This window comes from Balearica regulorum, chromosome 1 (assembly GCF_011004875.1).
Source record: "Balearica regulorum gibbericeps isolate bBalReg1 chromosome 1, bBalReg1.pri, whole genome shotgun sequence".
Taxonomy (NCBI): domain Eukaryota; kingdom Metazoa; phylum Chordata; class Aves; order Gruiformes; family Gruidae; genus Balearica; species Balearica regulorum.
The window spans coordinates 87,661,958-87,679,885 of NC_046184.1; the positions used below are offsets into that span (position 1 = coordinate 87,661,958).

At 42.5% G+C, this 17,928-nt stretch overlaps 2 protein-coding genes across 5 annotated transcripts in view; one reads left to right on the top strand and one right to left on the bottom strand.

Annotated features, from left to right (window-relative positions):
• Nucleotides 1-17,928, bottom strand: part of ATP6V1A (ATPase H+ transporting V1 subunit A) — a 219,842-nt gene that overhangs the window by 58,304 nt on the left and 143,610 nt on the right. The gene's annotated exons all lie outside the window — the stretch shown is intronic.
• Nucleotides 2,301-17,928, top strand: part of USF3 (upstream transcription factor family member 3) — a 37,896-nt gene continuing 22,268 nt past the window's right edge. For 2 of the 4 annotated variants that reach the window (XR_012837433.1, XM_075764510.1), the window contains exon 1: nt 2,301-2,750. Coding sequence is in view for 1 of the 4 variants with exons in the window: in XM_075764510.1 (XP_075620625.1) it covers nt 2,703-2,750 (48 nt within the window). In the remaining 3 variants the exon portion in view is untranslated. Of the gene's footprint in view, nt 2,810-16,060; nt 17,878-17,928 lie in introns of those variants that run through there. The other 2 variants (XM_075764534.1, XM_075764524.1) reach the window with 2 other exon arrangements.

Sequence of the window (17,928 nt, forward strand, 5' to 3'; positions counted from 1 at the left end):
TTACCCTATCCCTCTCTTCTTATGCTGCCTTCTTTCCTCCTCCCCAGTGTTTTAGTACTGTAAAAGCATTCAGTTTTACTACCATTTTTGCCTAAAGGCTTTGTGGCAATACCATCTCAAGCTTTCTAGGCTGCTAAGTGAGTTGTCAGCTTTCTCTTTCACTCAACTTGCATGTATATGGCTCATAGTGCAAGAAACTCCTGCACCTGGGGAAAGATGCACTGACCTGTCTTATGATCACCTCTGCTGTATCACATCATACAGACATAGGCAATTACGGTTCACTAATTTATTGAATCCAAACCTGCACTACAGCCAAGTATTATGCCTTCATTCAAAAAAATGCATTCAAGTTATTTTTGGTTAAGACTTTAAAATAAAGCTGCAGAAACTCTTCACCTGTCACACTAACAACAAATCATCTCAATGTAGAGCTTCTCTAAGTATTTGTGCAACACCTGTTTGGTTTGGGTTTTTTTAAGCTATCTTGCCATATAATTGCTAGACTATATTCCATACCAGAAACAGACTACTGATGGTCACCAGTTTCCTGTTATATATGACTTCACCAGTGGAGTTTTGCCTGCTGCTTGATTTTTACTATTGTATTTCAGATATCTAACACTGTACTAGTAATCTGAAGATTTGAGCTCAAATGCTCCAGGGTACAATAGGGTGACAAAAGGTAAAACTTCGTTTTGCAGCTTTGGACAAGTGGTGCCTTTTTAGTGAAAATCTTCACTGAAAAAGCACACTACCCTTTAAAAGAGGGGGGGAAAGTAACTCAGTTTGTATTGGAATAAATTGACAGAGCACAGGATTTCATTTCTCTTCCAGTTTGGTTATGTCATGTTGGAACTAAAAAATACGAAAACCGAAAAAGTGCATTTACGCTGTGAAGTTGCTATTTATGGTAACTTTCAAATTTCTCTGCAAAACCAGCTAGGGCCTTAAATTTCTTCACAGCTGGCAAATGAATCTTCCACCGACAATGTCAGCTGCGAGATTATTTTGCAAGCAGCAGCTATTCAAAATGAAAAGGTGTTTTTTTCACATGTAATTGCTACTATGACTCATTTCAGCAGCAGAAGAGTTCTTGGACACTGCTTTAGAAGCTTGTTCCTGCTCTATATTATGTTATATTTTAGGAAGGTATATGGATACAAGAGGCTTTCTGGGAAAAGGGCATCTACGTTTTCTATAAAGCCTAAGCATTACAGCTCTGCCTTTTTAGGTTGTCTCAGAAAAGAGGCTTTGCAACTCCAATATCAACTACGGGTGAGTAGAGATACGATGTACTTGTAAAACACAGTTTGTATTTGTAAAATACATTTTAAAAGAGTTCCAGAAAACAACTGTTGCAGAACATCTGTGGAAGGAAACCACTGAAGCTGGAAACTACCTTACTATAACTAGTAGTTGAATTAGAGAGGTGTCAGCAGGAAGTACAAACCGATGTAGCGGGGAGTTGTTAATGATTCAGAGTCTCTAATTTAGCAGGAGAAACAACACTTTAATTAAATCAGAGCTTCAGAAATGTGGAAGATGGATGAAGGGTCTTACTCCCAGGAACTAAATAAGCAGAGTGTGTCATAAAGCTTGTACTGAAGCAACCCATTCTGTTAAAGAATCAATAATAGCAAACAAATCACAGTCACAGAAGTTGGGCTCCTAATAAACAGCTAGCTGCTATTTATGATTTGGAAAATCTTTAGCCCGTTGCCTTTTTTTTTTTTTTAATTTCAGTTCTTTTCCAGAACTTTTATTGCAGGGAAAGGGGGATGGTATCTCAATGTGTAAGTGTTATCAGTGAAGTCTATCTAGCTAAAACAGAGATTTAGCTTCACTTGGATGATTCTCAGCACCTGAGCAGCTGGATTCAGCCTTCAGCCTTTACTAACAGCTGCTTCGTAAAGTTTTCTTTTTAAATGCCACCTCCGTCGTGCTGCTATTCCGACAGAAAATTATTTTACATCTGAAAAAAAAGAAACGTTACGTATACACGGTTGTTTGTTACCTGCCGTGTGCTGTTCCGTCACTGAGGTTTATTAAGCTGCCCAGAGCTGGCCCAGGGCGGCAGCCCTTCCTCTTCAACCTCCTCCGCGGCAGGCGCGGTGCCTCAAACGGCCGCCGGCGGGTCGGGCTGCGGCCCCGGGGTAGGACCGAGCGGCGGGGACTGCGGGGCGGTGAAGGAGCGCTACCAGCCGGCGGGGAGGCGGAGCGGGCGGTTTCTAAGCGGCCGGGCAAGACGCGGCTCAAACGGACGCTGAGGTAACGGCAGAGCGACGCAGAGCATCGACGCGCCCGCTTCCCCTTTAAGAATTTCCGCCCGCCTCTCGTCCCTTCGTGCTCCCCTTCCCTCTTCTCTCATTGGTTGGCTGAGGTGCCGGTCTCCGGCAGTTCCTGTTTCGGCCACCTCAACTTGTTGACGGTCCGCACGCCAATCTCAACCTCTGTGGCCTTTGATTGGGTCGCTCCGCCAATGTTTGTGGTGCCGATTGGCCTGTGCCGGCTCCGCACCTCCCTTTTGCGGCGGGCAACTCCTTCCCCGTCCCGGCCTTCTTGATTGGCGTAGGGGGCTCGACCCGTGCGCTCGGATTGGCCGCTCTGGGCCGCGCGTGTAAGTAGCAGGGTACGCTGCGCGGGAGGGGATTGGAGTGGAGGCAGCGGCAGCGCGTTGACACGGGGTGTCCGCTCGGAGGATGGTCCCCGCGGTGGGGCTGCCGCTGCTCAGCCCGCCCAGCCCTCCTGTGAGTGCCGGGCGCTGCCGCGGGGGTGGGCCCGCTGCCTGCGCTCAGAGCGGAGCCTGGTGAGCGGGAGGGGGGAAGGAAGAGGAGGGGCGGGACGGGGAGCGGCCGCAGCAGCGGGGACGGGGCTGAGGGGGCGCGGGCTGGGGCTGCCGGTGGCCACGGCCCGCCCCTCCCCCCGCGGCGACCGTTGCCGTGAGGAGGCGGTTGGCAGAGGACGCCCCCCCCCCGTGCACGCGGGGCTTCGGCCCTGTCACCGTGGCGACGGCGGGGCCGCGGGCCCTCTCCCCCATCTCTGGGAGCAGCCTCGGGCCTCCCCGCCCCGCCGCGGGGGGAAGGACGGGGCGCTGGGCTGGGCCAGGGGCTGCTCCCCGCCCTTCTCGCCCCGGGACGCCGGTGGCGGTACCGCCGCGGGGGCGGCCGGCGCCCCTTTGTCTGCCCGCGCCGCTCAGTGTGCCCAGGTGCGTCGGGCCCGGCCTGCCCGTGGGGGGCCTCGGGCACGGCTTGGGTAGGGGCTGCGGAGCCGGAACAGGCCGGGGTGGTGCAGCCCCCCGCGGAGACGCAGCTGGAGAGTGCGGGCGGCCCTTTGTGGTGCGGCTGCTTGCTGCCCCTCGGGTGTTCCTGCAGGCACCGTGGTGGTGGCGGTGGCCGGGCTTTGCTCCGGAGAAGTTTTGTTGCTATGGTTGTGAGGGTTGGCCATCTCCCTGGCCCGCGTGGATGAGGTCTCTAAGCGTTGGTGCGTGTAATCGGGGAAAGTGTAGTGATGACGGCACCTGGGGTTTGGAGAGTGGGGTGTTATCGTCTTGAAATCGTGAGGATCTGAGACAATTGACCACAAATTGCTGTTCAGAAAGGAAGCTTCAGAGAAAGCAAAATGTGGGCACTGTTTCTCAACTGTAATGTCTTTTCAGCGTAGCCCAGGACAGAGAATGTGCTGTGCATCACCTCTGTGTGCTCCTGTTGTGTGACATCTCAACCTGGAAGTTAGTCAGCTCCAGAGTACAGTGTGGAAGTTAAGCTTTTTTATTTAGAATTTGGTTTCTGGAAACTAATTTTTCCTGTTGGTTGTGTTTTCAGCTTGGTCTCCTAAGGAAAGAAGGCTTATGGACATGCTCTGTCTATTCCTTCTCTGCCTATTAATTTTAACTCTCTGGCCAATTTCTATCAAATTTGCCAGTGACAGAGGTCTTAAAGAGATTGAAGTCCTTAGTTTCATGGAAATCAACATCTGACAAATGGCAGAAGATCACAATTATTGTTCACATGAAGGGCAGGGCACGTAGAATCCAGCTTCTTATGACAGACTGAAGGTGAACTGAGTCTGTCAACATACACGTGGCTGAATGCAGCTGTAGCACACGATGCCATTTGCCCAGGAAAGTTTGTAGGGAAAAGGTAGAAGTCAGGAGAAGAAGAAGGGAATAGTGATGTGTTGAGTCACTGGCCATAAGTACATGGCAAATCACACGTCTTTATTTTTACTTTTCACGTAATAGCTTGGCCTTCTATTAGACTCCACCCAGACATATGATTATTAAATACTTTAAGCAAAGATAACTTAGTGATTGCACGGTTAAGCATTCAGAAGGCAAGTAATGTAATACCTTGGTTTGAAGCATGATTTTAACTTTGCTTTTACATACACACAACATCGGGACAATCTTAATTATGTGATTACGTTACACAGCACTTTAACAAACTGCAGGGTATTGTTTGTCACTCATCAATTGTGCGCAAATCAGACTAATAGGAAGGAAGAAATTTCCTATGGGGAAATGGTTCTTATTATAAGGGTTTAGAATTTTTGATTCTGACTTTCAATTAATGCCATAGTAATGATCCATAGGCATGTTTTGGGGTGAGATAGATTTGACAACTGAAAATACATTTGTCGTTGAATGGGAAATACATTTAGAAAATGCTCACGTGAGCATGATTTTAAGGTGTATGTATTCAAAATAGCATATCAGATGTGTGCAGCAGTATGAGGGCAAACTTTGAAGTGTTTGGATACTACTTATTCCCTTAGGTTATAGAAACGTGGGAAGATTTTAACAGAGTATGTAAAAAATGGTGGTGGATACTGGAGGAGTCTGACAGCTGCAAAGAGATAATTAGGATGCAAGTGCTTGATAGTGGTTTTGCTGCTTTAATTCTTGGTTTTCCAAGCAGTGTTCCCAAGACCTGACCAGGGACGGACTGAAGTGACTGTCACTCAAGTGGCACTGTGATGTGTGCCTGGCACCTGCCCGCTGTGCGCATTGCAGACTTGACGTAGCTGAAGTTTAGTTGTAGTCTGAAATTCTAAAGACATCTTATGAACAAGAAGGCCAAAGTTCAGTGAACATGTTCTGCTGGCCAAGCTGCTCCAGCTGCTTTTCACCTTGTCTCCTCTTGGGTGAATGTAGAGGATGCTTCTGACTTTTTTTAAAGGGAGGAATCAAAGATTGACTTTTTGTGGGTTGTTTTTTGTGTTTGTATCCCGCTGCCCCCCCCCCCCCCCCCCCCCGCCATATGCTGAAATCATAAGAACACCTCTGGCTTCCAGGTATTGAAGTATAACAAATAAGCAACAAAGAGATTTGGAATAGTGCTCTGTTTGAGTATCCTTTTAATTTGCAAAGTGCGTTGGCATAAGGTGTGTGACATTATAACGAATCATATCCAGCTTGGATGCGAATTAATACAATTTATGGGTTGAAGTTGGATACTGTATAGGGTAGAAGAAATAAATACATAGGGAAGTCAAGAGCTGGAACATGCCAGATTGGACAAGAACCGTTCAGTGGTTTAATTTTTGTACAGCAGTGCTTGTGTTTTTGTAATAAGCTTTTGGATCCAAGATGGTCTTAAAAATAACTTTGTAAATGACACGTGACTGGAGGGAGGTATAAGTAGCTTAGTATTTGATATGAAGGGATTCTCAATGAATTGTAGTTGTTTGCATCATGAGAACTTGTAAAAAAAATGTCACGAAGGCTGTGCTGCTTTGAAGGGTAGTAAGTATCACAGCACAGTGTTTCAGCTGAGACAGTTTTCAATTAAATAACAATATTGAACATTGTCCCTGATTATCAAAAGGCCAGTGGAGATGTGTGCCTAGCTGTGTGTACAAACCAGGTGTTTAAATGAAAATGGATATGTAAAACATGTGTGTGCATAGCATCTGACAGCTGTAATGTTCCTAATCATTTCCTAATGGGGCTAGTTGTAATCCTCAGGTGCCTGAAGAAGCATTATACTTGTCTCCAGCCTGAAGGACTGCTCACACATAGTATTACCGGTCACTTTATAACTTACTTCCTGTGCTAGTATTCCTCATCTCTGTCATGTTTGTGACTCCTTTATTCAAGTTAAGTCCCTCAGGAACACATTTTCCTATTCTGAAGGGTATCAATCATAACGCGAGTTGTGTGCGTGTGTTCTGGAAAGTCGAGTGAAAACATCTCAGATTGAATGGTTGAGCAGTAGGGCTTCCTCTGTTTCAGATTGCAGTAAAATGTAAAGGTCAACTCCCTGATTAAGAAACGTTGTGCAGTGCACAGTTTATGTAATGCTAACCTAACTTGCTGGTTAAAATACAATTCCAGCTTTTACATGTGCATATCATGTGTCCGAAGTGTACTTTGGTTTGACCTTACAAGCGTAGCGCTGTTGTCGTGCTCTGAGTAGGCACAAAAGTGATTCTACTGTGTGCGCAGGATTGAGAAATTGTGTGTAAACTAAGTTTGTTTCCTATATGAAAAGCTATGGCATTAGTCTTTTAAGGTGAATGAATTACTTCTACAACCATGACATCTGATAGCAATTTTTTACATCAGCCTTGCTGTGTGCCATTGTGATTCAGATAAGAAGAAAGTAGCAGATGGATAAAAATGTTTTGTGCTCCCTGTTAACAAGTGTCTTTCTCACTCAGGTACCTGAACTTCTGTTAGGTTAATTGACCAAAATGAAGACTGTGAAATGAGATCAATGCTATCTAAAAGCACATCTCAATCATGCCAGTACTCTGACACCAAAATGAGTTCTTTGTGGTCCATCTCTAGTGAAGCTGGAATGATCAGAGTGTGGATCTATTAACTTTAAGGTCTAAATGCAGGTTTCTCAGATCTTGGGATCTGGAAGTCATTGGTGTGGTAGGCAGTGCCATGAGATTATTGAAAACATTGGTTTTTAGGCTGTTGACACTATAAAAAGAAGTGTAAAGGTGTTACGGGAAGAGGAGAACTTAAGTTTAAAAAGTTTTATTTAAAAAGTTTTGTTTCTTCTTCAAGTAACTGAAATTTAAAGTAGGGAAAAAAAAGTGTCCGTTTGGGGTGTCTGCCTGCATTTGTAGTCCGTAATGAGTGGGTGGCTTATGGGACACTTAATTCATGCTAGCTTTCAACCTTTGAAGTTGGACTCTGCTTTGCTTTCATGCATCAGTGAAGTTGTTAGCTAGACATTGAACACAAATCTTAAATTGGTTGGAAATTGCCTTTTGCTCCATACTACAGCTCTTCTTACTCGTTTACTACAATAATAAAACAGTGCTAGCCAAACACTGAACAACTCCAAATCAGCAACAAGATAAAGAACACCATTTCATTTCTTCCACAATTGGAGGATTCATAATAGCCAGAGATGCTGTTTAAATATTATGTATCTATAGTTTAAACGCTTGATTCTTCTCTATAAGTCTCTCACTTCTTGTAAATTCTGAGACTTCCTGTGTAATTGGAGAAGTTTAACTAGTTTTGGCATCATCTTGGGTTATAGTTCCACAAACATTAAGCCAGCGCTGCCACCGCAAGAAGCACTCTTGTACCAACATAAGCAGTTTCAGTGTACTTGTTTGGGAGTGAGGAGTTTCTTTGCAATTCTTTTGCAGAGTAAATTTTCATTTGAACTAATGTTCTTGTCTGGCTTACTGTGTGAGTGCCAGTGAAGCCAGGGAGAGGCTACATCTCTCAGCATTATTTTGGAGCAGGTAAGACATTAGGGGAGGGTAACCACCTTACCGATTTTCCTATTGCTGCTGTAAGGACAATTTGCTGACTAAGGAAAGTTAGGTGGCTAGTTTAGTGTATGTTGTAGTGTAACTCATTGACTCTGTTAGCATCCAGATTCTGATAAAATAATTAATACAAGCAAAAATTGTTATTTTGCAGTGTATCAAGTTTCAACAGTAGGTTGCCTTTCAGAGCCCTGCGTAACTTAGAGCTCTGTGTAAGTAGAGTTGCGTTGAAAATGAGCTGAATGGCTGGGTCTAGAGAGTGGTGATCAGCAGCACAAAGTCTGTTTGGAGGCCAGTGACTAGTGATGTATTCCAGGAGTCAATTCTGGGTCCAGTCCTGTTGAACATCTTCATTAATGATCTGGATGATGGGGCAGGGTGTACCCTCAGCAAGTTTCCTGATGATGCCAAATTGGGAAGAGTGGCTGATATGCCAGAGGGTCATGCTGCCATCCAGAGGGACCTCAACAAGCTGGAGAAATGGGCTGACAGGAACCTCGTGAGGTTCAATAAGGGGAAATGCAAAGTCCTGTAACTGAGGAGGAGCAACCCCATGCACTAGTACATGCTGGGACCACCCAGCTGGGAAGCAGCTTGGCAGAAAAGGACTTGGGCATCCTGGTGGACACCAAGTTGAAGATGAGCCAGCAGTGTGCCCTTGCAGCAAAGAAGGCTAATGGTGTCCTGGGCTGCGTTAAACAAAGTATTGCTAGCAGGTCAAGGGACATGATCCTTCCCCTCTACTCAGCACTGGTGAGGCCAAACCTTGGAGGCCGGTGTCCAGTTCTGAAGAGAGATGGACATCCTGGAGAGAGTCCAATGAAGGGCCACAAAGATAATGAAGGAACTGGAGCATCTCTCATCTGACAAAAGGATGAGAGAGCTGGGACTGTTCAGCCTGGAGCAGAGAGGGCTCAAAGGGATCTCATCAAGATACATAAATACCTGAAGGGAGGATGCAAAGAGGATGGAGACAGGTTTGAGTTTTTTTCAGCAGTGCCCAGTGACAAGACAAGAAGTAATGGGCACAAACTGGAACGCAGGAGGCTCTATCTGAACATCAGGAAACACTTTTTTTGCAGTGAGAGTGATGTAGCCTTGAAGCAGGTTGCATAGGGAGGTTGTGGAGTCTCCATCCTTGGAGATACTCAAAAGCCATCTGGACATGGGCAACTGGCTCTAGGTGGCCCTGCTTGAGCAGAGAGGTTGGACCAGATGACCTCCAGAGGTCCCTTCCAACCTCAACTGTTCTGTGGTTCTGTAATACTCTAACCTGCTTCAGAATCCAAGAAACTCTCAGAAGAGTTGACTAAAAAAGTCAATATTTATAGTGCTGTAGTCACATCTTGCCTACATGACCATTTGTCTGTCATTGCTGTCTTTAGTTATGATTGCAGCAGTTACCATTTGCATCCAAACTGTAAAAAAAATTGTGACAATTTCTATTTCGTGTAGTATTCACCTGTATTGCACACACATGCTCTGAACTTCTGAGTTGCAATTTCCTTGCTCTGTTATATTAGCTGTGGGCTGCAGCTCTGCCTTTGAGCTTCTAACCAGTCATGCATCTAACACTTGCACACCCTTTCTTCTGTCTTGCTCTCTCCACGGCTCAAGTTGAAAATGTCTTTTGGAGGCAGCTGTCGGGTACTAGGCTGGTGTCTGTGTTCATTTCAATGAAAGTGGGGGAGAGCTGAGGGATTCTTGGGTTTGTTTCTGTTTAAGTCTTTGACCAAAAGTGATGCTCAGTCTCAACAGCTGATCATTTGGATTATTAAGTATTGTCTTTATCTGAAGCAGTGGTGTCTGTCAAGGTCATGTTTTATACCTGCTGTGGGTGGCAAGTTATAGAGTCCCACCTGTAAATTGTCTCAAGAGGCTTTACAGTCCATCTTACTTCACTTTGTGGTTTTTCCGTTTTATTCTGGACAGGGATGGGAAAACCCTGTGTTTCTTAGCTTGGAAAAATTAATGTATTTGATCTATCCCTTGCTAAGGAAAACAATGGACATCTCCCACTTCTCATTTCACTTCAAAATATTTTTGCCAAGTGAGTCTCAGGTGGCAATAGGGAGGTGATTTCAGACAGTGATAGAAAAAGAAGATGGAAGTAAGGCATTTTGATTTTATAGAATGATTTTCTAATGAGGTAAAACTTGCAGGATCATGATATCAGTCTGTCCCTTCCCTTTACCCATTCCTTTCAGACCTCTGCAAAATAATAATTTGGAAGTCTGGTTTTAGTTTCTGCTCCATTGTCAGTGCTAAATTTCAACAGTAGTCTTATTTGCTTTTTCTAGTGCTATCAGAACTACTTATTTACCTTTGGATAGCTCATGTACAGTAATTCTCCTAAGCTAAATAAGTAGTTCCTAAAGTGGTAGAATGAATAAATCCAGGTTTCCTGTGGATTTGCACCTAGTGGTTCTATTTTCTGGTATCTAACATACATTGATGTTGCTTTTAAATTTCATCTTTGAAAGTGGTTGTTAAGAAAGTGTGCCTGCTTTGCCTGGTCACCTGGGCTCAGATTACTTTTGTTTGAACCTCTCTGTTAAATCTAACTGAAATAGTTTGCAGCTTTATCCCTTCCATTATTATTGAAAACTATCTGTCAAACATCCAGATCATAAGATGAGTCCTTTAGTCCTGGGACTGAAGCAATTGCCCAGTGGACCCACTTCATATAGCAAAAAAAACTCTGAAGAGCAAAGGTGCAAAATAGCATTGAGGTTGTAAAGGAGAATGAGCCCTCTTCTGTTGGCCAAAATCTTTTGTGAGGAGCCTGGAATGAAATGTACATTGCAAAGTTGTGGGGTTTTTGGTTGCTTTTGTTGGGCTTGGGGGCAGAGTGCGTGCATGTTTGTTTTTTAAAGCTCATTACAGCTGGTAATAGTGAAAGCATCACTTCTGAAATAATGTGCTGGCCTCTTCTGAAAAATGTGACAATGCGCTGTCTGGAAAGGTGCTTTGGAAGCACTTTCATACGTTTGCCAGTTTTGGTGATTCAGAAAGTTGGAAGCACGTTTCATTAACTAATTCTTTTAAAGTCAACGTACTTACACAAATTATGTGTTTTAACAGTAGAGTTGGAGAGTAAGTTTGATCAGCTTATATGTTAGAACTGAAATACTGTTTTATAGTACCTTCTACCTCAGCCATTTTTGCCTTTAGTCCCGTTAAGATTTATAGGGAAATCCTTTACTCTGGAAGGTCAATGTTTGTAACCAAATCTCAGGATGGATTTCTTCTGCATGTTGAAAAGGAGCTTTATAGTGAAGACCCATGCAATCTTGCTTCCTGTATCATGAACCCTTGACAAGTTCTGAGTTTGTGTCAGATTTCTCCAACCCCAAGCCTATAAAATGTTCAAGAACTTGACTGTGTAATCCTTTGTGTTTAATGACTTAATGACACCTGAAAAGATGAATTTAAAAAATTGACACATAAACTCTCTGGATGCCCTGCACATTTCGGTTTTAGGGTATTTTGCACTGCTTGTTAGTTAGGGTCCTCAAGAGCAGCAAGTTGGTTTAGCACGCGTCTGTGTGTCTGGCGTAGCTATCAGAGAATCACCTGATACCTCCTCAACACCTTAGGCCATTTTATAAACGGACTACGTGAGGATCTTTTGTAGTTTCACAACAAAAAAGAGCTCAGGTTAAAACCAAATAATGAAGCAGAGAACAGCGTTCTGGCTATATCAATGTGGCCAAAATGGAAGGTTTTATGTTTTGATTTTAAATTGGTTATCAATTTTTTACCTTGTGATAAAGCACTGTTCTTTGAATAGAGATTTCATTTGGAGGTAAGGTGATACCAGAAAGCAGAATTAGACTGACTCTTGCTGAAGCTGTAGCTCCTACATTTGCCCAGTTGGTCTTTGGTGTTTCAAATACAGCTTTCATAAGTGCATGGCTTCCTCAGTTATAAATAATCAGCTTGGTCCCAGTGTTCAGAGACCATGATGACTTACATGTTACAGCTTTTTCAGGAAAAAGTAATTATTTGTTCTTTAGGCAGTGCGCTGCCAGCAAGGTTTGGCTTGCCAACAGATGCTGAATGGGAGTGTGCTTAGCCACGATACAGGCAATCTTTGTCATCTAATACAGGTAACCTAACCCACACAGAGAATGATGACCTGTTACGGGAGGAAGTTGTGTGCAATCCACTTTGGATCCACTTAGCCTCAACCATCAAAACAGACTTTTTGACTCCTTTGTCAAGCATAGCATAATTAGATATCTATGTTCTATTTGAAAATAATTTTCTATTTTGAAGTGTACAGCAGATCACTGGACATTGAAAGCCAGGGAGATGAGCACTGTCTTGTAATATAGTGACATTCCTCATATTTTCTCAATTCCTTCATGAAATTGGTATGTGGTAACTTGAGAATCTTAATGAAATATATAAAGAACGTGGGACTTCCCTGGTCATTGCTTTCTGATTTCCCAAAGGAAAGAGTGCTGGTCCTCTTACTTTGATCTGAAGTAGCTGAAGACATTCTTCAGGGTGACAGCTCTGGTCTTTGTGATTCTAGCTTGTGCATTAATTGTGTATTTACAGCTCTCTACCTCCCAAATACCTGCTTCCATATAACATTTCATCCAGACCACAGGCGATAGTTCGCGTAGGCATCTTCCTTTACTAGCACTGTGTGCCACTTCACTGTGTAGTACCAGGATTGTCCATGCAACGTGTGAGGGTGGCAGCAGGTCACATCTAGATGCAAAATGTCCAGAGATACGTCTCCTTAAATATTTTTCAGAACATCATCAGTAATTAAGAGACTTGGTTCAGTAGCCACGATCTCTGCGTCTGCCTCTACAACATGACCCCACAACAATGGTCTCCTGAAACTGCATGCTAGTGAAGGATCACAAGCAATAATGACTTAATGAAAATTAAAACCAAAAATTAATGTAGATATGAGGGTATATCACTTGAATTATAACCCTACTTTTTCCTCCAATGTTGTTATAAAAAAAGAGGAAGTTTTCTTTCTAGTTCTTTTCCATGCTCTTATAGAATAGCCTTACTGAAACTTTATTGCTTTAAGTCAGCAGGAGGAAAAATACCAATGTATTTGAGTTTAGCCAGTACAAACAAAAGAGGCAAAGAAAATAATTCTAAAAGCAGTGAAAGCTTTTTCTTCCATCTGTTGTTATTTGCAGATACCTAAAAAATAAAAAAAAGTGGATTGTGTAACAAATTTGAGCTTATTGGTTTTCTTTTCTTAACTTTAGCAGAAGCTCTGGGAACAGTCTGGTTGCCCTAGGAAACTGTCAGCTGGTTTGCATCAGGAATGTGTATTCTGTGAACAGTCAAGATACCTCTCTCCTGCCCTTTAATCCCTCATGCATCCCTCATCAAAAGATGATGTGACCAGCCTGACGCCAGCTGGTCAGCCAGCGTATACGTGCTACAGAGCTGGTCACAGACCAGAGTGGTATCCAGTCACCTGTAGTGTCAGCACTGACCTCACTCCTCCTCTGCTCAGTCTCAGGTGTTTGTAAACATCTGGGAACTTTGTACCTTTGAGAGGTTTCATTTAGGTTGGTCAGTGGGCCCAGCTGTTGCTGTGAGTGGGTGGATGAAGAGGCACATTGCAGTAACAAGAAAAACTTGGTTTATTCAGAAACCAAACTGAAAGATATCAAGGGGATTCTTTTACTCTCACCAGGAAAACCAGTCCTTTTCAATTTCCTGTACAGTAGTCGTAACAGGTTACTTTTATAGGCAAAAGCAGTGGGTATGCGTAGGTAACAATCACAAAGGTAAGCTTTCAAGTTTAATTTCCTGCAATCAGTTTATTAGGTAAATGCAAAATTAGAAGTGTTTCAAGGGGGAATAAAGAAACGGCAGTAAATTCTGTCTTTTTATCTCAACGGCACCTTGATTGTGATTAAAAGCTGGGATTAAGTCTCTGAAGCTCGCCTTATTTTAAGACACTCGTGGAAGACTGGAAAAGAGCTCTAGCAGCCACCCAAATGAAGAGGACACTGTCTTGCAGGAAAAACAAAAAAAAGCATTTAAGTAGTTATTATCTATGCCTTAGAATTTATCTTAGCTGTAAATCATGGCTGACTACATGAGGTGTACAAAACTAGTAAGAACTGTGAGATTGTAGCGTACAATGTAACAGGGTAAGCTTGTTGAAGTATTGTACGAGGAAGAAAGATTTGGACTGCTGGTAGCTTTACAGAATATGCATAGCTGTGCATTAAAAAGATTCTTTCTGCCTCATAGAGAAGAATGGGATAGCTTTACTAATTTGAGGAAGATTGATTTGTACAGCCAAGGATAACAATTTGAAGACTTATTTTCTTTTAAAAATTAATATTAAGGTTGGAAACACTTCCTAAATAAAAAGTGGAAAAAATGTAAAATAAAATAATCTAGACTAACTTTTTCTTGAAAAGTTAAATTGAATGAGTGCATATGTTTCGAAGAAAAAGTTTCATAAAATAAGTTGCCAAATACAACAATTTGGGTTTGAGCTTTCTGTCCTTTTTTAGAGCTGTAGAGGAGTTTAAATTACATTAAACTCAGATCTCCAGAACACAAAATATCTTTTCATTTCTGGGAATGACATTGCATTTAAATTAAAATTGATATTTCAGGTTGATATTGTAAGAGCTGTAAACTACATAAAGCTTGAGGGAATCTTGGTACTAAATAAATATAAATGTTGAATTGTTTCTCCTTCATCTGGCTAAAGAATTTGGAATATGCTACGTTCTCTCTGCAGAAGGCATTCAGCTGAGTCAAGTGAGCGTGTTTCATGAGTGAACTTATAAGCTCAGAGGCAAATGTATTTTAAAGCAAATACATGTTTTCTGCTTTAGAGAATCAGTGAAGGAATCTCTCTGTGAAGAAGTATTACTTGAGATGGAAGAAGAGAAACACATTGTCAAAGCTCTGGTGATACAACAGCTGCGAGGAAGAAATGGAGACAGTGTAAACATTATTCATCAACCCACAGAAGTCTCCACCTAGGCATTTTTTTATTTTTATTTTTTTAATTCACAGAGCCCATATATTCTGTGGCTCTTAAGAATACCGCCTCCATGGTGTTGCCAGCTCTAGCTGTTTTGAGGTGTATGAAGTGCAAAGGTTTTTGTCCTTATGGAATAAGAATAGGAAAAAAAACACTTCAGGTCACCATGTTTCTTACAGTACAATCTAGCAATAGAAACCCCAGAGTTGTATACAATTGCTGTTTAACAAAGTTAACCACCTCTTTTCAGGTAGAAAGTCAGAACTTGAAATAAACTAACCAGTTAATTAGATAATGTGTACAGCCTTTTTTTTTTTTCTTAATGCTCCCACAAAACTGCTTTGAAACTTTCGGGAAAACATCAGTTGAACGGTAAACTTTAATAAACTTTGCTTAAAGTAATTCCACACTAAAGTGAAGTTAAAATAACGTTCGTTGCATTCCTATGCCCTGTCTTCTGTATGAAATGGGCTCTAGATCCCAGTAGAACTGAAGTATATCGAATACAAATTTAAAGTTATGTTTGATAGTTTCTGAGGCTTATACACTCAGTGCATATTGAGTGACATCTGACTTGAAACGTGCAGGGAGTGGCATCATTTGGACATAATTTTAAAAAAAAGTGCAGGAGAGGAAGACAGAAATGGGGAATCTTTGACACCTTTGTAATAAGGGCTTTCCATTTTTTCAGGATCAAAAGATGGTTACAAGCTGTATTAAAAAATTTCAGCACAAACTTCCACTAAGGCCTTGCCTGTCTTCCCAAGTATTATATGCAATGTATTGCTGAATCATTTAAGGCATCTGCTCAGGAAGAAGAAATAAGGCAATCGGAAAACTCTGTAGAGCGTGACTTTGAGAGATAGGGATGGTGCCTTCAGGAATAACCATTGAGCTAAGGGGACACACACCCTGGGCAGAAGAATATAGGAGTATGGAGAGCCTGTGTCGAGGGAGGCGGGAGAGGTGAGTGCTGTGACTCGGGGCAGGGGGAAGATGGGGTTGTGGATGTTATCTGGCCTGTGTGCAGGGAGGAGCAGGTGGAGTCAGAAGAGCTGTGTCTGTTCTGGGGCAGGGTATTTGTGGGTGGCTGCTTTTTTTACACCCTTTACCTTCACACAGTTGTGCTCTATCTGGAGCCTTGAACGGTAACTGGCCATCTAGGTTCACGTTAATGCTTTGTATATTAAATATATTGTAACACAGAAATATTGCTTTGGTTCTCAAGTTGTATGAATTTGCATGATTAAAAAAAAGGTTGCTTGGTGAATATCTTAGTCTTTCAGAAACATTAAATTCACCAAAACTAAGACCTCTCTCATATTTTTGCTCTGACTTCCACCATACTTGCCATGGTCTAGTAATGCCCAACAACAGATACATCAACTCTGTCCTTACAGATGGTGCAGAAAAATCAAGGGTATGTGACTGCCGCACAATGCAAGCCAGCATCTTCCTTTTTCTAAGCGTAACATTTGTGAACTTTGCTGTACCAGAACTATATCCACATACTCTGTGTTTGCATCCTTACCCTACACAATATCTGGTGCTGCATACACTACATTAGATGATCTCTTTTCCCCCTTGAATAGCTGTTTTACGTGACATACAAGGTGTTGTCTTAATGAGGAATATACAAGAGCGTAGCGTTACCGGCTAGCTACTCTGCTTCTCGTGTCTTTGCTGGTAGCCTTAATGGGTATAGATGCTGCTGGGCTGCTTTGACGCAACTGGAAAAAAACCCCACTGAAACAAGGTGTGCTGACCTCAATCTCTGAATGTACGTATGAACATCTGTCTGGTTGCCAGCAGGGCAAAAGATGGCTGGGCTCTGACCAGATTTGCTTGGTTTTTATAATCAGAATTGTACACCTGCTAAGCTCTCCCAGCTAACCCTTTCATCATTCAGTCCAGCTGCACCGAATACAATGAATGCAGCTAGAATAAGTAAGTACTGCTGACCATCACCAGCTGTGTGCAGGAGGGATAAGTTATAGATGCCTTGGGTGGGAAACTGGCTTTCCTGGCTTTCAGTTGTGAATTTTTGCTAACTTAGAGGATCTGAGTTACCAACTGGACTAATTGCACTACACGTAAACAAAAAACTCAAATGTTAGTGAATTAAGCTAAATGGGTTTAAAGGAAAAGAAATCTGATTTTTAAGATGAAGTAAGACCAAGTAATTTATAAAAGAGTGAATGAAAGTGCTGAAGTTGCACCACTACTTTTTCCCGCAGTAAAAGACTGTTAACTCCATCAAGATTTTTTTCATAATTTATGCAGAGCCTGGTCAGTGAGAATGGAGAAAGCAAAGCCTGTGAAGAAATATAACTAAAATGTGATGCGCTCCTATTAATGGGCTAAGGAAGTCTTTGGTGATTGTGTTTCAGGTAGGCTGAATGTAATGCCCACTGGAGCGGTGTAATGCTGTAACTCATCTTGGGGGAATTGTGTCTAATTTTGTGGTGGTGTGAACACCATTGTGTAGGTGGAGGAGTTGAATTAGGTTCCTGAAAACTTCAGGCACTTTGAGTTCCCCAAGCTGGACATCACTGGTTTGCTTAACTTTGTGGTTTGCCAACATTCCCCTGTCTTCACAGGAACAGAGAAAGTACTTAAAGAAGGAGTGGAGTGGTAAACAGCATCAGCTATGATGTTTCTCCTTGGTTAATCTTTACTGAAGGAGAGCACTACATTCAGTTAACCTTTTAGAGTATAAAGACTAGAGAACAACATCAGAGTTCTGTTCTGGCACAATCAAGATTATTTCTGTTAACTTTACATGCACATACATGCAGGTGTGTGCGCACACAGCCCTTTCTGAAGTGTATGCCTCAGTGCTTTGGGAGCTCTATGGCTGGCTGGCTTTCTGGTTCCTAAGGATTTTTTTTTTTTTCTTGTTTTTGATGTCAGTGTCAGTAATGGTAGGCTCTGTTTACATTAAGAACTGCTTGATGTTGAAATTTATATTAAAAACCACCCCCGCTTCCTTACAGTACAAACAAACAAACAAACAAATACCCTAAAGACATGAAGCCTGCTAAAAGAAGCCAATGAGCTTTCCAGGAGGAGCCAGGGAGAGGTGAAGCTACAAGGAGTCTGAGGGCTCATGGGAAGAGTTGCAATAACAGGTTGGTCGGGGAGAGAACGAGCAGAAGCATGAACTAAATACAGACCTCAGC